At 43.7% G+C, this 23,978-nt stretch overlaps 1 protein-coding gene and 1 long non-coding RNA gene across 3 annotated transcripts in view; one reads left to right on the top strand and one right to left on the bottom strand.

Moving 5' to 3' along the window:
- Window positions 1-13,863: 13,863 nt before the first annotated feature.
- Window positions 13,864-14,122, top strand: LOC149983649 (uncharacterized). Its single transcript, XR_016495016.1, has 2 exons — window positions 13,864-13,997; window positions 14,071-14,122. It is a non-coding gene; the product is annotated as an uncharacterized LOC149983649 (long non-coding RNA).
- A 1,680-nt stretch (window positions 14,123-15,802) lies between these two features.
- Window positions 15,803-23,978, bottom strand: part of man2c1 (mannosidase, alpha, class 2C, member 1) — a 50,542-nt gene continuing 42,366 nt past the window's right edge. For both annotated transcript variants that reach the window (XM_090230812.1, XM_090230815.1), the window contains 5 exons: window positions 23,532-23,641; window positions 22,921-23,000; window positions 16,687-16,835; window positions 16,250-16,353; window positions 15,803-16,080 (listed from right to left, as the gene is read on the bottom strand). In XM_090230812.1, the coding sequence (XP_090086938.1) occupies window positions 15,966-16,080; window positions 16,250-16,353; window positions 16,687-16,835; window positions 22,921-23,000; window positions 23,532-23,641 (558 nt within the window). In that variant the 3' untranslated portion in view covers window positions 15,803-15,965. The remainder of the gene's footprint in view (window positions 16,081-16,249; window positions 16,354-16,686; window positions 16,836-22,920; window positions 23,001-23,531; window positions 23,642-23,978) is intronic.

Raw genomic sequence — 23,978 nt, 5'->3', positions numbered from 1 at the left:
TCCTGTTCCTGTGGTCACGTGTTAGACGGTGTGTTATTTTACATCTATATTGCATCCTTTGAAGTTGTCATGCTGATTGATGTCTAGGGACCTGGTTGAACTGGGGGGGGTTCTGTGTTTGAACTTTTGAAAGAGTATGGCCCCCCACCCCCAGTTTTATTGTCCTTATGGTTGCTATCTATGAAGCAGGAATGTGTGTGTGTGTTAGAAACAAGGTCCCTTGGCATTGTGTCCCTCTCAAGCTTTCAACAACAATTAAACAGCCATCTAAATAATGTTTCTCAGCCTAGTTTCCTATTTAGTTCTCTTTATATGTACATGCACAGAGCTTCCAGATGGCTCCAGCCTAAGGATTTTCAGTGCATGTACACCTGGGGAGAATAGAACCCCAAAGAAGAGATCCTAAAGGTCATTTCAGATTCATCATGACAGCCTCTTTATGAAAGGCCTTTACTTATGGCTAAACAGTTTTCTACCCATCTTATTAATTAATGATGTGGGCATACCCAGGATTTACATGCAGGACGGTTGATCTACACATGGAGGGAAAACTTACGGAGTTTTGATGGAGCGGGCAAGCGTCTTTGCGATGGTGAATTGGAAACGGATAATGGTCAGGGCTAACCGGACCCTTTATCTGTAAGAAATAGTCAACATTTTGAATTATAACATGTGTTAAAATGTATGTACTAAATATTTTGAATTAAATCACTGGTTTTAAAAAATGTATCTCACGATTTAACAATAGGGGAAGCGGTAATTTCCTATTTCGGTTTAGGGGAAGAGGTAATTTCATATTTTGGATTAGGGGAAGAGGTAATTTTATATTTCGGTTTAGGGGAAGAGGTAATTTCATATTTTGGTTTAGGGGAAGCGGTAATTTCCTATTTCGGTTTAGGGGAAGCGGTTTAGGGGAAGAGGTAATTTCATATTTCGGTTTAGTGAAAGAGGTAATTTCATGTTTAGGGGAAGCGGTAATTTCATATTTCGGTTTAGGGGGTTATTAACTTTATGGAAAACAATATTCACACTATGTGGATTATAAACATGTACATACATAGAGAGCCAACACATCAAGATCTAACAGGGATGAGTGGGGATTCATAGTACAACAGGAGTCTTCTGTAACCTGCAATACGGGTTAAATATGTTTTACATACATCCACGACTGAATGGTTTCACAAACTCCCTTAAAGGTTTTGTCAGAAAGTTGTAACAGGCCTCATTCAACAGTCTAGAGATGAACCTAGAGACACCAAAAACATCAACGTTTAGAGCAGCTTGGAGATTATTACCCATGTAAGGGGGAGCAAAGAGCTGATTTACCCAACTCTGTACAAACCCCGACACGGGGTATGATAACTCTGACCCGTACGCCTAATGGTTATTAGAGATGTTTACAACTGAGGGAGTTGACAGTAGGTCAATGAGATGTATAAAGGCACATTGACATAACGGACCTCAAAGACCAACAGCCTACTTTATAATATAGAATGCAGGGGTGTGTACTGAACATGTACCCATTATAAAACAAAATGATCTACGGTCAAATGCATCTATAGTTTGTAATGAAGTGGTCGTTGCATTCATTTAGATTATTTCAACATAGTCTTCGTCAGTCCACAGAATGGAACACCTATCAATTAACCATGATAACGGGACTTACCCATGATATACACTCTTAGTTCAAATATTTATGGACCTTAAATTATTATAGAATACACAATATCTCACCCTTTAACGATAGGGGAAGCTGTCTTTTCTCTCACGCCAGGGTCGCAGAGAAATGTAATGTCTGGAAAAAACATGTATTATTTTATAGTCTTTCCTACAATGGTATGTTCTAAACATTGTAGGCCTCCAACTGCAGGCCTCCAATGTTTTTACATAAAACACTAATGATGCATGTTTAAATATTAGTACAATTTGGTAATTTAATTCTGACATGTCTTTAAAAAGTTTGTACTAAATATTTTGGAATTAAATCAATGGTTTTAAAACAGTATCTCACCCTTTAACCTCTAGCGTCGAGCAATCCCGTATCCGTATCCGTATCCGTAGCCTCAAGCTCATTACCATAACGCAACGTTTCCTATTCATGAAAATCGCAAATGAAATGAAATAAATATATTCAAACACAAGCTTAGCCTTTTGTTAACAACACTGTCATCTCAGATTTTCAAAATATGCTTTTCAACCATAGCTACTACACAAGCATTTGTGTAAGAGTATTGATAGCCTAGCATAGCATTAAGCCTAGCATTCAGCAGGCAACATTTTCACAAAAACAAGAAAAGCATTCAAATAAAATAATTTACCTTTGAAGAACTTCGGATGTTTTCAATGACGAGACTCTTAGTTAGATAGCAAATGTTCATTTTTTCCAAAAATATTATTTGTGTAGACGAAATAGCTCCGTTTTGTTCATCACGTTTGGCTAAGAAAAATACCGGAAAATGCAGTCACTTACAACGCCAAACTTTTTTCCAAATTAGCTCCATAATATCGACAGAAACATGGCAAACGTTGTTTAGAATCAATCCTCAAGGTGTTTTTCACATATCTATTCGATAATCTATCAGTGGTGGCAGTTGGCTTCTCATCAGAAGCAAACGGAAAAATACTGCAGCTGGAGATTACGCAATAATTGCGACGGAGGACACCAAGCGACCACCTAGTAGAAGTAGTCTCTTATGGTCAATCTTCCAATGATATGCCTACAAATACATCACAATGCTGTAGACACCTTGGTGAAAACGTGGAAAATGTAAGCTGACTCCTAGCTCCTTCACAGCCATATAAGGAGTCATTGGCATGAGGCGGTTTCAAAAAATGCGGCACTTCCTGATTGGATTTTTATCTGGGTTTCGCCTGTAACAACAGTTCTGTGGCACTCACAGACAATATCTTTGCAGTTTTGGAAACGTCAGAGTGTTTTCTTTCCAAAGCTGTCAATTATATGCATAGTCGAGCATCTTTTCGTGACAAAATATATTGTTTAAAACGGGAACGTTTTTCATCCAAAAATTAAAAGAGTGCCCCCTATATTTTATATTAAATCAATGGTTTTAAAACAGTATCTCACCCTTTATATTAAATCAATGGTTTTAAAACAGTATCTCACCCTTTAACGATAGGAAAATGTCCTTTCCATCCATAACCCCGGTCTGTCGCGAACAACAACAACAAAAAGACACGGAAAATCAGGGTGCGTGCGTGAGTGTGACGGAGCAGCAGGAGTGTGAGTGTGACGGAGCAGCAGGAGTGTGTGTGTGACGGAGCAGCAGGAGTGTGAGTGTGACGGAGCAGCAGGAGTGTGAGTGTGACGGAGCAGCAGGAGTGTGAGTGTGACGGAGCAGCAGGAGTGTGTGTGTGACGGAGCAGCAGGAGTGTGAGTGTGACGGAGCAGCAGGAGTGTGAGTGTGACGGAGCAGCAGGAGTGTGAGTGTGACGGAGCAGCAGGAGTGTGAGTGTGACGGAGCAGCAGGAGTGTGAGTGTGACGGAGCAGCAGGAGTGTGAGTGTGACGGAGCAGCAGGAGTGTGAGTGTGACGGAGCAGCAGGAGTGTGAGTGTGACGGAGCAGCAGGAGTGTGTGTGTGACGGAGCAGCAGGAGTGTGTGTGTGACGGAGCAGCAGGAGTGTGTGTGTGACGGAGCAGCAGGAGTGTGAGTGTGACGGAGCAGCAGGAGTGTGAGTGTGACGGAGCAGCAGGAGTGTGAGTGTGACGGAGCAGCAGGAGTGTGCTTGTGACGGAGCAGCAGGAGTGTGAGTGTGACGGAGCAGCAGGAGTGTGAGTGTGACGGAGCAGCAGGAGTGTGAGTGTGACGGAGCAGCAGGAGTGTGAGTGTGACGGAGCAGCAGGAGTGTGAGTGTGACGGAGCAGCAGGAGTGTGTGTGTGACTGTGTGACGGAGCAGCAGGAGTGTGTGTGTGACGGAGCAGCAGGAGTGTGTGTGTGACTGTGTGACGGAGCAGCAGGAGTGTGAGTGTGACGGAGCAGCAGGAGTGTGAGTGTGACGGAGCAGCAGGAGTGTGAGTGTGACGGAGCAGCAGGAGTGTGAGTGTGACGGAGCAGCAGGAGTGTGAGTGTGACGGAGCAGCAGGAGTGTGTGTGTGACGGAGCAGCAGGAGTGTGCGTGTGACGGAGCAGCAGGAGTGTGTGTGTGACGGAGCAGCAGGAGTGTGAGTGTGACGGAGCAGCAGGAGTGTGAGTGTGACGGAGCAGCAGGAGTGTGTGTGTGACGGAGCAGCAGGAGTGTGCGTGTGACGGAGCAGCAGGAGTGTGCGTGTGACGGAGCAGCAGGAGTGTGTGTGTGACGGAGCAGCAGGAGTGTGAGTGTGACGGAGCAGCAGGAGTGTGAGTGTGACGGAGCAGCAGGAGTGTGAGTGTGACGGAGCAGCAGGAGTGTGTGTGTGACGGAGCAGCAGGAGTGTGTGTGTGACGGAGCAGCAGGAGTGTGTGTGTGACGGAGCAGCAGGAGTGTGAGTGTGACGGAGCAGCAGGAGTGTGAGTGTGACGGAGCAGCAGGAGTGTGAGTGTGACGGAGCAGCAGGAGTGTGAGTGTGACGGAGCAGCAGGAGTGTGAGTGTGACGGAGCAGCAGGAGTGTGCGTGTGACGGAGCAGCAGGAGTGTGAGTGTGACGGAGCAGCAGGAGTGTGTGTGTGACGGAGCAGCAGGAGTGTGTGTGTGACGGAGCAGCAGGAGTGTGAGTGTGACGGAGCAGCAGGAGTGTGTGTGTGACGGAGCAGCAGGAGTGTGTGTGTGACGGAGCAGCAGGAGTGTGAGTGTGACGGAGCAGCAGGAGTGTGTGTGCGTTTCAAAAACAAAAGGGTGTGTGTTCAACAGGGGCCCAGGCATGTAGCCCCATTCTATCTGTAGAGAATCGTTTGAAACCAAGGTGTGCACTATCATGCATACGACATGTCCAGATATCTGCCGACCCCCCCGGGGTTAAACATTGATATCTCTAATCAGTGCCCGGTGCCCCCCACCCCGGGGTTAAACATTGATATCTCTAATCAGTGCCCGGTGCCCCCCACCCCGGGGTTAAACATTGATATCTCTAATCAGTGCCCGGTTCCCCCCACCCCGGGGTTAAACATTGATATCTCTAATCAGCGCCCGGTGCCCCCCACCCCAGGGTTAAACATTGATATCTCTAGTCAGCGCCTGGTGCCCCCCACCCCGGGGTTAAACATTGACATCTCTAGTCAGCGCCCGGTGCCCCCCACCCCGGGGTTAAACATTGATATCTCTAATCAGTGCCCGATGCCCCCCACCCCGGGGTTAAACATTGATGTCTCTAATCAGCGCCCGATGCCCCCCACCCCGGGGTTAAACATTGACATCTCTAATCAGCGCCTGGTGTCCCCACCCCAGGGTTAAACATTGATATCTCTAATCAGCGCCCAGTGCCCCCCACCCCAGGTTGTAGACAGAATGTCTCGACATCCCCTCCTGTTGTTTGAATTCACTGCCTTTGTTCTCTAAACCAAATATACAGGGTGTTGCATACATGATATCTCCCGAAAAAAAATAAGGAAAAGCCCCTGTAAACTGTCTGTACTTTCGCTAGTTAGGGACACGAACGCAGAGCGAGTCTAGTGGGTCTAGTCTAGTACTTTAACACTATGTTACCACAGCTTTAGCGCAAACCCACAGGCCCGAATATTTAGCTGCCAGGACAGATTAAAAAAGAGATGCGAATAAGTGAATTCCTCCTAATGGATATTTCTGAAGGCTACTGGACATAAGTGATTGGGAAGCGACTGTTAGACGTAGATTCTCAGAAGCAAACTGCGCCCTGTCCTTTACGTAGCCCTTCACGATCACACCATTTTCGGCGTAAATTAAAATAATCACATACCCAAGAATGTTTATATATTAAAAAACGAAAAGTGTGCACTCTGAACGACTTCGTAAGACACCAGGCAGCAGTCCCAGGACAGAGTAGTAGTCTGTGAAGCCCTCTAATCTAAGTGTGCACTCTGAACGACTTCGTAAGACACCAGGCAGCAGTCCCAGGACAGAGTAGTAGTCTGTGAAGCCCTCTAATCTAAGTGTGCACTCTGAACGACTTCGTAAGACACCAGGCAGCAGTCCCAGGACAGAGTAGTAGTCTGTGAAGCCCTCCTAATGGACATTTCTGGAAGTGAGTAAGTGAAAAATATATTTTAAGTTTTGTTTTGAATATTATCGTGATATTATTGTAATATTAAACACGAGTTATTTGTGTTTTAAACAGGGGGGGACAACTATTCTTTTTTTTTAGGTATGATGGACAACTGACACAACGGGTGACTTGGATGCATTAGGGACTCTGACCGACATCGGAGGAACCGATGAAACAGACAGTATTCTGCCTTTTTGTATGAAAGGTTTTCCAAACACTCCAAGAACAGAGAATTTAAAAGAACCTCAACCCACCTGCTACACATTCCATGCCCCAACAACCAACGCACAACTGTGGCCCAAGTGCATTGCGCAGAATCACCCCAAGAAGGGCTACAGGGCTGAAAATGTATGGATTCAAGAACTGGCTCTCTATGTATGTACATGTTTATAATCCACATAGTGTGAATATTGTTTCCCATAAAGTTAATAACCCCTAAACCGAAATATGAAATGACCTTTAGGATCTCTTACCCCCCTATTACTTTGTGGTTCTAATCTCCCTCTTTTAAAATCGCCCCAGTGACCAAATCTCTAACATTCCTGATCGTTCCCATATATTTTAACCCTAAACCTCCCACAATAACTATTGTCTATTGTTAGTCTCAGTGACCTTACTGACAATATCCACGTTTAAAACAGATGGAAATACATTGTTGGATACAGTTTTCATGTCTTTCATTACGCAGACCTTTGTTTCATTAGACTATATTTCTCATTGGGAATACGGTTGTCAGCCCCTTGGAGGCTTGGTGCTTGTACAATGAAAAAGTATATCATGTATGCAACACCCTGTATATTTGGTTTAGAGAACAAAGGCAGTGAATTCAAACAACAGGAGGGGATGTCGAGACATTCTGTCTACAACCTGGGGTGGGGGGCACTGCCACTGATTACCGCTTCCCCTATCGTTATTTAACCCCGGGGTGGGGGCACTGGGCGCTGATTAGAGATATCAATGTTTAACCCTGGGGTGGGGGGCACCGGGCGCTGATTAGAGATATCAATGTTTAACCCTGGGGTGGGGGCACTGGGCGCTGATTAGAGATATCAATGTTTAACCCTGGGGTGGGGGGCACCGGGCGCTGATTAGAGATATCAATGTTTAACCCCGGGGTGGGGGGCACTGGGCGCTGATTAGAGATATCAATGTTTAACCCCGGGGGGGTCGGCAGATATCTGGACATGCCGTATGCATGATAGTGCACACCTTGGTTTCAAACGATTCTCTACAGATAGAATGGGGCTACATGCCTGGGCCCCTGTTGAACACACACCCTTTTGTTTTTGAAACGCACACACACTCCTGCTGCTCCGTCACACACACACTCCTGCTGCTCCGTCACACACACACTCCTGCTGCTCCGTCACACACACACTCCTGCTGCTCCGTCACACTCACACTCCTGCTGCTCCGTCACACGCACACTCCTGCTGCTCCGTCACACGCACACTCCTGCTGCTCCGTCACACACACACTCCTGCTGCTCCGTCACACGCACACTCCTGCTGCTCCGTCACACGCACACTCCTGCTGCTCCGTCACACGCACACTCCTGCTGCTCCGTCACACGCACACTCCTGCTGCTCCGTCACACGCACACTCCTGCTGCTCCGTCACACGCACACTCCTGCTGCTCCGTCACACGCACACTCCTGCTGCTCCGTCACACGCACACTCCTGCTGCTCCGTCACACACACACTCCTGCTGCTCCGTCACACACACACTCCTGCTGCTCCGTCACACACACACTCCTGCTGCTCCGTCACACACACACTCCTGCTGCTCCGTCACACTCACACTCCTGCTGCTCCGTCACACACACACTCCTGCTGCTCCGTCACACACACACTCCTGCTGCTCCGTCACACACACACTCCTGCTGCTCCGTCACACACACACTCCTGCTGCTCCGTCACACTCACACTCCTGCTGCTCCGTCACACGCACACTCCTGCTGCTCCGTCACACTCACACTCCTGCTGCTCCGTCACACACACACTCCTGCTGCTCCGTCACACACACACTCCTGCTGCTCCGTCACACACACACTCCTGCTGCTCCGTCACACACACACTCCTGCTGCTCCGTCACACTCACACTCCTGCTGCTCCGTCACACACACACTCCTGCTGCTCCGTCACACACACACTCCTGCTGCTCCGTCACACACACACTCCTGCTGCTCCGTCACACACACACTCCTGCTGCTCCGTCACACACACACTCCTGCTGCTCCGTCACACACACACTCCTGCTGCTCCGTCACACTCACGCACGCACCCTGATTTTCCGTGTCTTTTTGTTGTTGTTGTTCGCGACAGACCGGGGTTATGGATGGAAAGGACATTTTCCTATCGTTAAAGGGTGAGATACTGTTTTAAAACCATTGATTTAATATAAAGGGTGAGATACTGTTTTAAAACCATTGATTTAATATAAAATATAGGGGGCGCTCTTTTAATTTTTGGATGAAAAACGTTCCCGTTTTAAACAAGATATTTTGTCACGAAAAGATGCTTGACTATGCATATAATTGACAGCTTTGGAAAGAAAACATTCTGACGTTTCCTAAACTGCAAAGATATTGTCTGTGAGTGCCACAGAACTGATGTTACAGGCGAAACCCAGATAAAAATCCAATCAGGAAGTGCCGCATTTTTTGAAACCGCCTCATGCCAATGACTCCTTATATGGCTGTGAAGGAGCTAGGAGTCAGCTTACGTTTTCCACGTTTTCCCCAAGGTGTCTACAGCATTGTGACGTATTTGTAGGCATATCATTGGAAGATTGACCATAAGAGACTACATCTACCAGGTGGTCGCTTGGTGTCCTCCGTTGCAATTATTGCGTAATCTCCAGCTGCAGTATTTTTCCGTTTGCTTCTGATGAGAAGCCAACTGCCACCACTGATAGATTATCGAATAGATATGTGAAAAACACCTTGAGGCTTGATTCTAAACAACGTTTGCCATGTTTCTGTCGATATTATGGAGCTAATTTGGAAAAAAGTTTGGCGTTGTAAGTGACTGCATTTTCCGGTGTTTTTCTTAGCCAAACGTGATGAACAAAACGGAGCTATTTCGTCTACACAAATAATATTTTTGGAAAAAATGAACATTTGCTATCTAACTAAGAGTCTTGTCATTGAAAACATCCGAAGTTCTTCAAAGGTAAGTTATTTTATTTTGAATGCTTTTCTTGTTTTTGTGAAAATGTTGCCTGTTGAATGCTAGGCTTAATGCTATGCTAGGCTATCAATACTCTTACACAAATGCTTGTGTAGCTTTGGTTGAAAAGCATATTTTGAAAATCTGAGATGACAGTGTTGTTAACAAAAGGCTAAGCTTGTGTTTGAATATATTTATTTCATTTCATTTGCGATTTTAAACAACACTTTTTATGGATATCTTTAAGAAATGGCTTTCTTCTTGCCACTCTTCCATAAAGGCCAGATTTGTGCAATATACGACTGATTGTTGTCCTATGGACAGAGTCTCCCACCTCAGCTGTAGATCTCTGCAGTTCATCCAGAGTGATCATGGGCCTCTTGGCTGCATCTCTGATCAGTCTTCTCCTTGTATGAGCTGAAAGTTTAGAGGGACGGCCAGGTCTTGGTAGATTTGCAGTGGTCTGATACTCCTTCCATTTCAATATTATCGCTTGCACAGTGCTCCTTGGGATGTTTAAAGCTTGGGAAATCTTTTTGTATCCAAATCCGGCTTTAAACTTATTCACAACAGTATCTCGGACCTGCCTGGTGTGTTCCTTGTTCTTTATGATGCTCTCTGCGCTTTTAACGGACCTCTGAGACTATCACAGTGCAGGTGCATTTATACGGAGACTTAATTACACACAGGTGGATTGCATTTATCATCATTAGTCATTTAGGTCAACATTGGATCATTCAGAGATGCTCACTGAACTTCTGGAGAGAGTTTGCTGCACTGAAAGTAAAGGGGCTGAATAATTTTGCACGCCCAATTTTTCAGTTTTTTGATTTGTTAAAAAAGTTTGAAATATCCAATAAATGTCGTTCCACTTCATGATTGTGTCCGACTTGTTGTTGATTCTTCACAAAAAAAATACAGTTTTATATCTTAATGTTTGAAGCCTGAAATGTGGCAAAAGGTCGGAAAGTTCAAGGGGGCCGAATACTTTCGCAAGGCACTGTACATGTTTATAATCCACATAGTGTGAAAATTGTTTTCCATAAAGTTAATAACCCCCTAAACCGAAATATGAAATTACCGCTTCCCCTAAACCGAAATATGAAATTACCTCTTCCCCTATCGTTAAATCGTGAGATACATTTTTAAAACCAGTGATTTCATTCAAAATATTTAGTACATACATTTTAACACATGTTATAATTCAAAATGTTGACTATTTCTTACAGATAAAGGGTCCGGTTAGCCACGACCATTATCCGTTTCCAATTCACCATCGCAAAGACGCTTGCCCGCTCCATCATAACTCCGTAAGTTTTCCCTCCATGTGTAGATCAACCGTCCTGCATGTAAATCCTGGGTATGCCCACATCATTAATTAATAAGATGTGTAGAAAACTGTTTAGCCATAGTTAAAGGCCTTTCATAAAGAGGCTGTCATGATTGCCTGTGCCACATGTTTAACACGTATTGCTTGTTACAGAATACTACTGTTGTACATTTAATATCCACTAGCAGATTTCGTCGCATTTGCACAAATTCTGTCCTGTTACTGTGGTCTTTTTAAATGTCAATAAATATGTGTGTAAAGTGTACATGTTTGTTTCACTGTAGATTTGTTTAAGCCCTCCTAGAAACACCTAATTTATCCCACAGCATTAATTAATAAGCTGTATAGAAGCTGTTTAGCCATAAGTAAAGGCCTTTCATAAAGAGGCTGTCATGATAAACCTGAATCTGAAATTACCTTTAGGATCTCTTCTTTGGGGTTCTATTCTCCCCAGGTGTACATGCACTGAAAATCCTTAGGCTGGAGCCATCTGGAAGCTCTGTGCATGAACATATAAAGAGAACTAAATAGGGAACTAGGCTGAGAAACATTATTTAGATTGCTGTTTAACTGTTGTTGAAAGCTTGAAAGGGACACAATGCCAAGGGACCTTGTTTCTAACACACACACACACACACACACACATTCCTGCTTTATAGATAGCAACCATAAGGACAATAAAACGTGGGGTGGGGGGCCATACTCTTTCAAAAGTTCAAACACAGAACCCCCCCACTAGACATCAATCAGCATGACTACTACAAAGGATGCAATATAGATATAAAATAACACACCCTCTAACACGTGACCACAGGAACAGGATGGCCTGGCCGGAGGCCCATATTTGGACATGTACACGTCATCATGGACACAGGGTCATAAATAAAAAATTTTACCCGTGCCGTCTACTTTATTCTCTCTCTAACTGCCTGTAGCTCAGGACCCAAATCTAACTGCCTGAAGCTCAGGACCTGAAATAACAACCCAAATCTAACTGCCTGAAGCTCAGGACCTGAAATAACAACCCAAATCTAACTGCCTGTAGCTCAGGACCCAAATCTAACTGCCTGAAGCTCAGGACCTGAAATAACAACCCAAATCTAACTGCCTGAAGCTCAGGACCTGAAATAACAACCCAAATCTAACTGCTTGTAGCTCAGGACCTGAAATAACAACCCAAATCTAACTGCCTGAAGCTCAGGACCTGAAATAACAACCCAAATCTAACTGCTTGTAGCTCAGGACCTGAAATAACAACCCACATCTAACTGCCTGTAGCTCAGGACCTGAAATAACAACCCAAATCTAACTGCCTGTAGCTCAGGACCTGAAATAACAACCCAAATCGAACTGCCTGTAGCTCAGGACCTGAAATAACAACCCAAATCTAACTGCCTGTAGCTCAGGACCTGAAATAACAACCCAAATCGAACTGCCTGTAGCTCAGGACCTGAAATAACAACCCAAATCTAACTGCCTGTAGCTCAGGACCTGAAATAACAACCCAAATCGAACTGCCTGTAGCTCAGGACCTGAAATAACAACCCAAATCGAACTGCCTGTAGCTCAGGACCTGAAATAACAACCCAAATCGAACTGCCTGTAGCTCAGGACCTGAAGTAAGGATATGGATATTCTTGATACCATTTGAAAGGAAACGTGAAATTAATGTAAGAGAATAACACATTAGATCTGGTAAAAGATAATACAAAGAAAAAAAATCATGCTTCCCCCCCCCCCCCCAGTCTTTGAAATGCTAGAGGCCAATATTTGATTTAGGAATTAGGCGCAATTTAGATTTTGGCCACCAGATGGCAGCAGTGTATGTGCAACGTTTTAGACTGATCCAATGAACCATTGCATTTATGTTCAAAATGTTGTATCAAGTCTGCCCAAATATGCCTAACTGGTTTATTAATACATTTTAAAGTTCATAATTGTGCCACTCTCCTCAAACAATAGCATGGTATTCATTCACTGTAAAAGCTACTGTAAATTGGACAATGCAGTTAGATGAACAAGAATTTAAGCTTTCTGCCAAAATCAGATATGTCTATGTCCTGGGAAATTTTGTTGTTACTTACAACCTCATGCTAATCACGTTAGCTCAACCGTCGCGGGGGGGGGTGTCATCGATCCTGTAGAGGTTAATACAAATGTCACTGAAATATGAACAAATTTGAATCATTGTAAATGTTTAGACTTTGGGAGTACTTGTTTAGTGTTGCTGAAAAGACGCTGATCATGTGACAGGTTTACAAATCAAATGCCCACTGGACCGCGATAAACAACTTCACCTTTATTGTCATTTAGATTAGTTTGTTGTTAGATGACATACTGTAGCTACCTCAACCAATGTCTGTCATTTCACAACAATTGCTAGCTAGCAGGCTCAGTTAAATACACATCCACCTAGATACAGCCACGTCTCATAGTCACGTCATGAGATTTGTAAATGAAAGAGGAATAGAATTATATGAATTGAAAGGAGTTTCCAATCTCCCCATTTAGAGTTTCTGGTGCAGCACAGGCCTTATCCAGATGGTGGAACAAAGGCATTTCCTAACAGACCTGCTAACTTTCTTTGTTGTTACTTTTACGGTTGGAACCAACATGCAGTGCCTCCAGCAGGAAGAGAGGTAAGAACCATTCATCTCCCAGCTCAGGGACAAGCTACACTATTCACAGCCCTTTGTAATGTTCAATGTAAGAGAGACCAGAACCATTTGTCTCCCAGCTCGGGGACAAGCTACACTATTCACAGCCCTGTGTAATATTCAATGTAAGAGAGACCAGAACCATTCGTCTCCCAGCTCGGGGACAAGCTACACTATTCACAGCCCTGTGTAATGTTCAATGTAAGAGAGACCAGAACCCTTTGTCTCCCAGCTCGGGGACAATCTACACTATTCACAGCCCTGTGTAATGTTCAATGTAAGAGAGACCAGAACCATTCGTCTCCCAGCTCAGGGACAATCTACACTATTCACAGCCCTGTGTAATGTTCAATGTAAGAGAGACCAGAACCATTCGTCTCCCAGCTCGGGGACAAGCTACACTATTCACAGCCAGTCTTTATAGATCTTATGAATGACCGAAGGTGTCTCACCCCAAACTAAGTATTACAGGACACGACATAAAGTGTCAATTAAAAGGTTATTAACGTTCTGATGATTTATAAAGGTTCTCTGAGGATCCACAGGTTACTGTAGGGTGTGACGGGTATTTAAATGGCTTGAAGGACCTGTGTGTGTGTGTGTGTGTGTGTGTGTCTCACAACCAAGATGATTTGGAGTAGTTCAACCTGAGGGCTTTCATCAAGGTTAGGGGCTTCATCAAGGTTAGGGGCTTTCATCAAGGTTAGGGGCTTCATCAAGGTTAGGGGCTTCATCAAGGTTAGGGGCTTTCATCAAGGTTAGGGGCTTCATCAAGGTTAGGGGCTTCATCAAGGTTAGGGGCTTCATAAAGGTTAGGGGCTTTCATCAAGGTTAGGGGCTTCATCAAGGTTAGTGTTTCTTTAAGTTGGGGGCTTTCATCAAGGTTAGTGTTTCTTTAAGTTGGGGGCTTTCATCAAGGTTAGTGTTTCTGTAGGTTGGGGGCTTTCATCAAGGTTAGTGTTTCTGTAGGTTGGGGGCTTTCATCAAGGTTGGTGTTTCTGTAGGTTGGGGGCTTTCATCAAGGTTAGTGTTTCTGTAGGTTGAGGGCTTTCATCAAGGTTAGTGTTTCTGTAGGTTGGGGGCTTTCATCAAGGTTGGTGTTTCTGTAGGTTGGGGGCTTTCATCAAGGTTAGTGTTTCTGTAGGTTGGGGGCTTTCATCAAGGTTAGTGTTTCTTTAGGTGGGGGCTTTCATCAAGGTTGGTGTTTCTGTAGGTTGGGGGCTTTCATCAAGGTTGGTGTTTCTGTAGGTTGGGGGCTTTCATCAAGGTTGGTGTTTCTGTAGGTTGGGGGCTTTCATCAAGGTTAGTGTTTCTATAGGTGGGGGCTTTCATCAAGGTTAGTGTTTCTATAGGTGGGGGCTTTCATCATGGTTAGTGTTTCTGTAGGTTGGGGGCTTTCATCAAGGTTAGTGTTTCTTTAGGTGAGGGCTTTCATCAAGGTTAGTGTTTCTGTAGGTTGAGGGCTTTCATCAAGGTTGGTGTTTCTGTAGGTTGGGGGCTTTCATCAAGGTTGGTGTTTCTGTAGGTTGGGGGCTTTCATCAAGGTTAGTGTTTCTATAGGTGGGGGCTTTCATCAAGGTTAGTGTTTCTATAGGTGGGGGCTTTCATCAAGGTTAGTGTTTCTGTAGGTTGGGGGCTTTCATCAAGGTTAGTGTTTCTTTAGGTGGGGGCTTTCATCAAGGTTAGTGTTTCTGTAGGTTGGGGGCTTTCATCAAGGTGTTTCTGTAGGTTGGGGGCTTTCATCAAGGTTAGTGTTTCTGTAGGTTGGGGGCTTTCATCAAGGTTAGTGTTTCTGTAGGTTGGGGGCTTTCATCAAGGTTGGTGTTTCTTTAAGTTGGGGGCTTTCATCAAGGTTGGTGTTTCTTTAAGTTGGGGGCTTTCATCAAGGTTGGTGTTTCTTTAAGTTGGGGGCTTTCATCAAGGTTGGTGTTTCTTTAAGTTGGGGGCTTTCATCAAGGTGTTTGTTGGTGTCGTCTCCAGGTTATTGAACACACAGCACATATATCAGCCTGGGATATCATCCAATCAGAGTTCATCTTAGTGGGAGTGACCTTACTGAGTAAAGATCAACCATTCAGAGTTCATCTTAGTGGGAGTGACCTTACTGAGTAAAGATCAACCAATCAGAGTTCATCTTAGTGGGAGTGACCTTACTGAGTAAAGATCAACCAATCAGAGTTCATCTTAGTGGGAGTGACCTTACTGAGTAAAGATCAACCAATCAGAGTTCATCTTAGTGGGAGTGACCATATTTGTCAGCATCACTACTGACAGTCAAAAAAGTTATTATAGCTAAAAAGTTCCCATTTCCACAATGGATGTCTTTAAAATGAGAATTTAAACCTAACCTTGATGCGTTGGTGTACCAGACGTTCCACACTCATAACGTCACTTTAGAGGACAACATGTCACCCTTTATAAAGCATATATCATATTCCACAGTGAGCGATGACACATTTGACAATGCTGATTTTCAGTTATGACACATTTATGAAACATTTATAAGGCATGACATACAGTTATAGATGCTATTTAACACATGTATGCAGTGCTTATGAAGGCATAATGAAGCCTTTATAAGCTGAACGTAATTTACATGGAAGAATTACGTTCAGACCAGCCCCCAAACCATTTTACTTCAGGTACAGTAGAAGGGACACAATCTGGAAGGGACTGAAGCTGATAGAGATTCCGGAGGCTGTGATTGGTGCAGGGCGAGAGGAATCCACTCGCTCCAGTAGATCACAGCTGAGGAGAGGACGAATGAGAAGAGGGTTCAGTGGTTGAAAACAGCAGCAGGGTGTAGAGACTTAGTTAGACACAAACATGAAGACGCCTCACTGACGGAGAGGGGAGGTTTAGTACAACTGTCTAAAGCCCCTTTCACAACCCTAACTGAAGGTACTGTAGAACTCACTGCCAAGCCTCTGTGATGGGGAAGCCTGTCGTGAGGTACACACTGACACTACTGCCATGTGACTCATAGAGCCGTACTACCAGACCATCCTTCCTGTCCTCCGCCTGTCGGGAGAGAAAAAAAAGGACCAGTGGAGTTGATTTCGCATTCAAATACATTGGAAATGTCAAGATGGAAACCGTCAGGAAATACAACAATCAGCAATGAAACAAGAAATTCAATCCAAAAGTTGCTGAACATCAAGTACTACAGTAAAGCAGGCCCCATCTGTCATCATCAGCCAATCAGTCAGCTAGTCAGCATCGACACTAGTTGGTACCCTCCCAGGAAATGGCCCCTTGTCTAACCTCACCCCAACCTACTATGACACAGCACATCATTTATTTACAGGCAGTGTTGTAAAAGAAGAATGGGTTATTTCCTGGCAGGATACCCACCTGCTTGACGGTCTCCAGGATGACGGCTGCAGCGCTGACAGAGAAGGCGCTCCAGGCTACAGTATGGGAGCCGGGGGCGTGGTCGATCAGCCTCAGAGGGTTGTTGAGGTTGTAGGCCCACTGGATGACTGACGCTTCCTGGAAGGTTCCTGTAGGGCAGCAGGTAGCGGTTAGAGAGTTAGGCCAGTGACCGAAAGGTCGCTGGTTTGAATACCCAAGACGACAAGGTGAACAATCTGTCTGTGCCCTTGAGCAAGGCACTTAATGCTAATTTGCTCCAGGGTGCTGTACTATGACTGACCCTGTAAAACAACACCTATCATACTACTATGACTGACCCTGTAAAACAACACCTATCATACTACTATGACTGACCCTGTAAAACAACACCTATCATACTACTATGGCTGACCCTGTAAAACAACACCTATCATACTACTATGACTGACCCTGTAAAACAACACATTACACTGCACCTATTCAGTGTGTGACATATTGTTTATTATGTGGTTTGCAACACAGCCACATTTTAAATATTGTAAGAATTATTTCTGACTTATTCAAGAGGCTTGCGAAGCAAGAGTCCCCACTTTAAATCTTCGACATACTTCCTATGAGGTGGGACTTGCAAAAATCTTACTATTATTACTCTGCGCGCTTCTCGTCTCACACTGTTTGAGCTAGAAACGTCCATTCAAACTTTAAAATGTGCAGACTGATCTGGAAAAGTGTGCTTGCATACAACCTTTTGATACAATTGATACTTTTCCATTTCACTTGTCTTTCCATTTGTCTTTAAATTTGTCTTTCCATTTCATTTGTCTTTCCATTTCACGTGTCTTTCCATTTCACGTGTCTTTCCATTTCACTTGTCTTTCCATTTCACTTGTCTTTCCATTTCACTTGTCTTTCCATTTGTATTTCCATTTCACTTGTCTTTCCATTTGTCTTTCCATTTCATTTGTCTTTCCATTTCACTTGTCTTTCCATTTCACTTGTCTTTCCATTTGTCTTTCCATTTCATTTGTCTTTCCATTTCATTTGTCTTTCCATTTCACTTGTCTTTCCATTTCATTTGTCTTTCCATTTCACTTGTCTTTCCATTTGTCTTTCCATTTCATTTGTCTTTCCATTTCATTTGTCTTTCCATTTCATTTGTCTTTCCATTTCATTTGTCTTTCCATTTGTCTTTCCATTTCATTTGTCTTTCCATTTCACTTGTCTTTCCATTTCATTTGTCTTTCCATTTGTCTTTCCATTTCATTTGTCTTTCCATTTGTCTTTCCATTTCATTTGTCTTTCCATTTCACTTGTCTTTCCATTTAATTTGTCTTTCCATTTCACTTGTCTTTCCATTTCATTTGTCTTTCCATTTCACTTGTCTTTCCATTTCATTTGTCTTTCCATTTCATTTCTCTTTCCATTTCACTTGTCTTTCCATTTCATTTGTCTTTCCATTTGTCTTTCCATTTCATTTGTCTTTCCATTTGTCTTTCCATCTCATTTGTCTTTCCATTTGTCTTTCCATTTCATTTGTCTTTCCATTTCATTTGTCTTTCCATTTCATTTGTCTTTCCATTTCACTTGTCTTTCCATTTCACTTGTCTTTCCATTTCACTTGTCTTTCCATTTCATTTGTCTTTCCATTTCACTTGTCTTTCCATTTCATTTGTCTTTCCATTTCACTTGTCTTTCCATTTCATTTGTCTTTCCATTTGTCTTTCCATTTCACTTGTCTTTCCATTTCACTTGTCTTTCCATTTCAACAAAACTAAGGAGATGATTGTGGACTTCAGGAAACAGCAGAGGGAACACCCCCCTGTCCACATCGATGGAACAGTAGTGGAGAGGGTAGCAAGTTTTAAGTTCCTCGGCATACACATCACAGACAAACTGAATTGGTCCACTCACACAGACAGCATTGTGAAGAAGGCGCAGCAGCGCCTCTTCAACCTCAGGAGGCTGAAGAAATTTGGCTTGTCACCAAAAGCACTCACAAACTTCTACAGATGCACAATCGAGAGCATCCTGTCGGGCTGTATCACCGCCTGGTACGGCAACTGCTCCGCCCTCAACCGGAAGGCTCTCCAGAGGGTAGTGAGGTCTGCACAACGCATCACCGGGGGCAAATTACCTGCCCTCCAGGACACCTACACCACCCGATGTCACAGGAAGGCCATAAAGATCATCAAGGACATCAACCACCCGAGCCACTGCCTGTTCACCCCGCTATCATCCAGAAGGCGAGGTCAGTACAGGTGCATCAAAGCTGGGACCGAGAGACTGAAAAACAGCTTCTATCTCAAGGCCATCAGACTGTTAAACAGCCACCACTAACATTGAGTGGCTGCTGCCAACACACTGACACTGACTCAACTCCAGCCACTTTAATAATGGGAATTGATGGGAAATGATGTAAATATATCACTAGCCACTTTAAACAATGCTACCTTATATAATGTTACTTACCCTACATTATTCATCTCATATGTATACGTATATACTGTACTCTATATCATCGACTGTATCCTTATGTAATACATGTATCACTAGCCACTTTAAACTATGCCACTTTGTTTACATACTCATCTCATATGTATATACTGTACTCGATACCATCTACTGTATCTTGCCTATGCTGCTCTGTACCATCACTCATTCATATATCCTTATGTACATATTCTTTATCCCCTCACACTGTGTACAAGACAGTAGTTTTGGAATTGTTAGTTAGATTACTTGTTATTACTGCATTGTCGGAACTAGAAGCACAAGCATTTCGCTACACTCGCATTAACATCTGCTAACCATGTGTATGTGACAAATAAAATTTGATTTGATTTGATTTCCTTTGTCTTTCCGTCCATCTTGCACTTTAACGGGACTTTCTAAAGCTCCCCCATTGTGACATCATAACTCCCAACATTCACTGTATAAACAATGTAACTTTTGACATAAATCAGCTATATGGACCACTTTCCCAACAAGTTAGAGAAAACCTTTGAGGTGTGACATATTGGTCTACATCCGAGATATTCAAATCTGGAATCGGAACAGAAATATCTTGTACAGAACGAACGATACAGCTGGTTTATTAACCTCTTCAACTTTGCCTCAATTTATGCAAACTGACATGTTGACCACTTTTCCAACTAAGTCAAAAATTTTATTTTACTTCTCTACTAATCAAATCTGAAATAAGAACAGAAATAGAATATCCCTGCAAGTGTTCATAGAGACCGTATTTTATCCATTTAGCAGTCTTATGGCTTGGGGATAGATGGCAGGGAGCTCGGCCCCAGTGATGTAATGGGCTGTCTGCACCACCCTCTGTTGTGCCAACTACTGAACCACATAACTACTGACCAAAATCACTGACCACAAGCACATAACTACTGACCAAAATCACACTACTGACCACAACCACACAACTACTGAACCACACTACTACTGACCAAAATCACACTACTGACCACAACCACACAACCACTGAACCACATAACTACAGACCACAATCACTGACCACAAGCACACTACTGACCACAACTACTGACCAAAACCACATAACTACTGACCACAATCACTGACCACAACCGCATAACTACTGACCACAACCACATAACTACTGAACCACATAACTACTGGCCACAACCACTAACCACAAGCACACTACTGACCACAATCACTGACCACAACCACAACCACACAACTACTGAACCACATAACTACTGACCACAAGCACACTACTGACCACAACCACACAACTACTGAACCACACTACTACTGACAACAACTACTGACCAAAATCACTGATCACAAATCAAATCAATTTTATTTATATAGCCCTTCTTACATCAGCTGATGTCTCAAAGTGCTGTACAGAAACCCAGCCTAGAACCCCAAACAGCAAACAATGCAGGTGTAGAAGCACGGTGGCTAGGAAATCTCCCTAGAAAGGCCAAAACCTAGGAAGGAAACTAGAGAGGAACCAACTACTGACCACAAATACTGAACACAACTCCTGACTACAACCACAGACCATAACTACTGACCACAACCACAGACCATAACTACTGACCACAACCACACACCATAACTACTGACCACAACCACAACTACTGACCACAACCACAGACCATAACTACTGACCACAACTACTGACCACAACCACAGACCATAACTACTGACCATAACTACTGACCACAACCACAGACCATAACTACTGACCACAACCACAGACCATAACTATTGACCACTGAACCACACATCTACTGACCACAACCAAACAAGCAGTGTTGCCAACTCCTCAGTAAGGAAAGTAGCTATTGGCTGTCCTAAAAGACGCTAGCAGTCGCTACATGACGTCATCACCTAATTTGCATAATTGGCCATGATCATGTAATTGTGATGGACGCTGTTGGAGAGAGGAATAACTCCGTGGGAGAGACAAGAAGTGAGTAAAAAACACCCTAAATATGTTTAGAACTACAAATGAACTTTCTTCTGTCGATTCTTGTTTTTTTTTATGTCACAATTCCAACCCTCCTTTATCCGTGCTTGGGACCGGCAAAAGTGACCCAAAAAAGAGACTCTGGCGGAGTTACTTAGTTTTAAAATTATTATTATTATTATTTTTTTACATTTACATCCCTCCCTGAATGTAAGCCAGGGCGGGATCAGCCAGCGGCTGCTTCCTGCATGCGTGATTCATTTGCAGTCTGGACGCGGAGGGGTGAACATCTCCTGCTCTGACTGCAGCTGGGAGGGACTGCTGCGCGAGGACTGGGCCGCCTGTGAGTGATTTGGGACGGGGGATGGGGCCCACGCCAGCACCCGCTGGCTCGTTGAGAAGAGTAAGAACGATACGTGCTTTCACGTCAGTCTCCAAAAGTCTCCAACACCAGAAAAAGTCGCTAGATTTGTCGCTTTTTTGAAAATGTGTTGCTAGAGGGGTCTGAATACTCGCTAAATATAGCGACAAAGTCTCTAAGTTGACAACACTGCAAACTACTACTGACAACAGCTACTGACCACAACTACAGAACAAAACCACACAACTACTGACCACAACCACACAACTACTGACAACAGCTACTGACCACAACCACACAACTACTGACCACAACCACACATCTACTGATCACAACCACACAACTACTGACCACAACCACACAACTACTGACCACAACCACACAACTACTGACCACAACCACACAACTACTGACCACACGGCCTACACACTAGGCTACCCTGCCGCCCCAGGGTTTAACTAGGCTATTAGAATAATAGTAAGATCATACACATCACATACTGTTAAAAGGCATGCTGCCATCTAAGCAATCAGTTTGAATGCTTCATTGATTTGCTGGTGTTTTTGCTGCAGGGCCTCTGCAGGAGGTACTTCGTTTGAAATACCGGTATGTCAGTTTTGCCTCCATGCATAACATCAGGGAGCATGTACTGGGTCATTAGCTGTGTTTCTGTCAAGAGATTCATCTATATAGGGTGTTTTTGACCGCTTTCTGTGGTGCTGATCGACTTATACGGGTTAATTTCTGACTGCCGTCCACGGTGCTGAATGTATTGGCTATATTCTCTGGTAGATGAGCTTCTGCTCTGTTGTTACAGTGATATTAACACACAGCCTTACCAACAAAATATATTTTCATTTTAAGGGAAATATGTTTTGCCACCTGGGCCTGTCATGATTAAACTAAGCTACTGACTACAGACCATAACTACTGACCACAACCACACAATTACTGACCACAACCACACAACCACTGACCACAACTACTGACCACAACTACTGACCACAACTACACAACCACTGACCACAACTACTGACCACAACTACACAACCACAACTACTGACCACAACTACTGACCACAGCCACTGACCAAACCAACGTTCACATCTTCTGGCTATCCTAACTTCAAATTCTTGAAAACGTTGTCAACTTTAACTATTCAAATTTGCACAGATTTGCATAAAATAACCAACCAACAGTAACAAAATTACTTTCAAAAGATCTGAAGCAAGTCACACAATTTTTTTTCAGAAAATGACCGTCGAGTTTCTTCCTCGTTTGCTGATTTTTGTATTGTGTTTTTATTGTTTCACGAGAGCTTGGCGCTGAGTAAGATGTCCAATGTCTTCATTACACATGGCAAATAAACATTCAACTTAAAAAAAATAATAATCTAATGTTATAAAGATCAAAAGTACCTCACCTGTGTGTGGCATGACAGCGTAGGTGAACTGATGACTGCCCATGTCAGCGTTGGCATCAGGACACTTAGGAGCTCGCAGTCTTTTAACAAGAAAAATTAAACAACAGTCTTAGGAAGGAGAAAGAATGCTGTTATGTTAACTATGTCCGTAATACGTGGAACCCACTATCCTGTTATGTTAACTATGTCAGTAATACGTGGAACCCACTATCCTGTTATGTTAACTATGTCAGTAATACGCAGAACCCACTATCCTGTTGTTGAAAGAATGCTGTTATGTTAACTATGTCAGTAATACGTGGAACCCACTATCCTGTTATGTTAACGATGTCAGTAATACGCGGAACCCACTATCCTGTTGTTGAAAGAATGCTGTTATGTTAACTATGTCAGTAATACGCGGAACCCACTATCCTGTTGTTGAAAGAATGCTGTTATGTTAACTATGTCAGTAATACGCGGAACCCACTATCCTGTTGTTGAAAGAATGCTGTTATGTTAACTATGTCAGTAATACGCGGAACCCACTATTCTGACGTTGACAACACCATGCTCTGCTAACTGAGCTACCCACTTCCAATTTGTTAAACCGCAATATTTGTCAGACTCACAGAGAGAGCGTCATGGTGTTCTGATGTACCGAGTATCCATATTTACTGTCGTTCAGCAGAGACACTCCAAAGCCGTGCTCTGATAGGTCTGCCCATTTGTGGCCCCAAACCTAGGAAGGAGAATTATTCTATTGTTATAGGACCAGCAAAACAACAATGCTAACGGAAGTTAGCAGATGGGTTATTTATGTCAATAGCAGTAGGGAATTGTCTCTTGCCACTGCTTCTGCTTGCTCTTTGGGGGACTAGGATGGTTACTGTAAAGCTCTATGGGGGACTAGGCTGGCTACTGTAAAGCTCTTTGGGGGACTAGGCTGGTTACTGTAATGCTCTTTGGGGACTAGGCTGGAAACTGTAAAGCTCTTTGGGGGACTAGGCTGGTTACTGTAATGCTCTATGGGGGAATAGGCTGGAAACTGTAAAGCTCTTTGGGGGACTAGGCTGGTT

The sequence above is a fragment of the Oncorhynchus mykiss genome, chromosome 4 (assembly GCF_057628025.1).
Source record: "Oncorhynchus mykiss isolate SJ-2025 chromosome 4, ASM5762802v1, whole genome shotgun sequence".
Taxonomy (NCBI): Eukaryota; Metazoa; Chordata; class Actinopteri; order Salmoniformes; family Salmonidae; genus Oncorhynchus; species Oncorhynchus mykiss.
The sequence above is the reverse complement of the archived record's forward strand: the minus strand, read 5'-3'. Positions and strand labels throughout refer to the sequence as shown.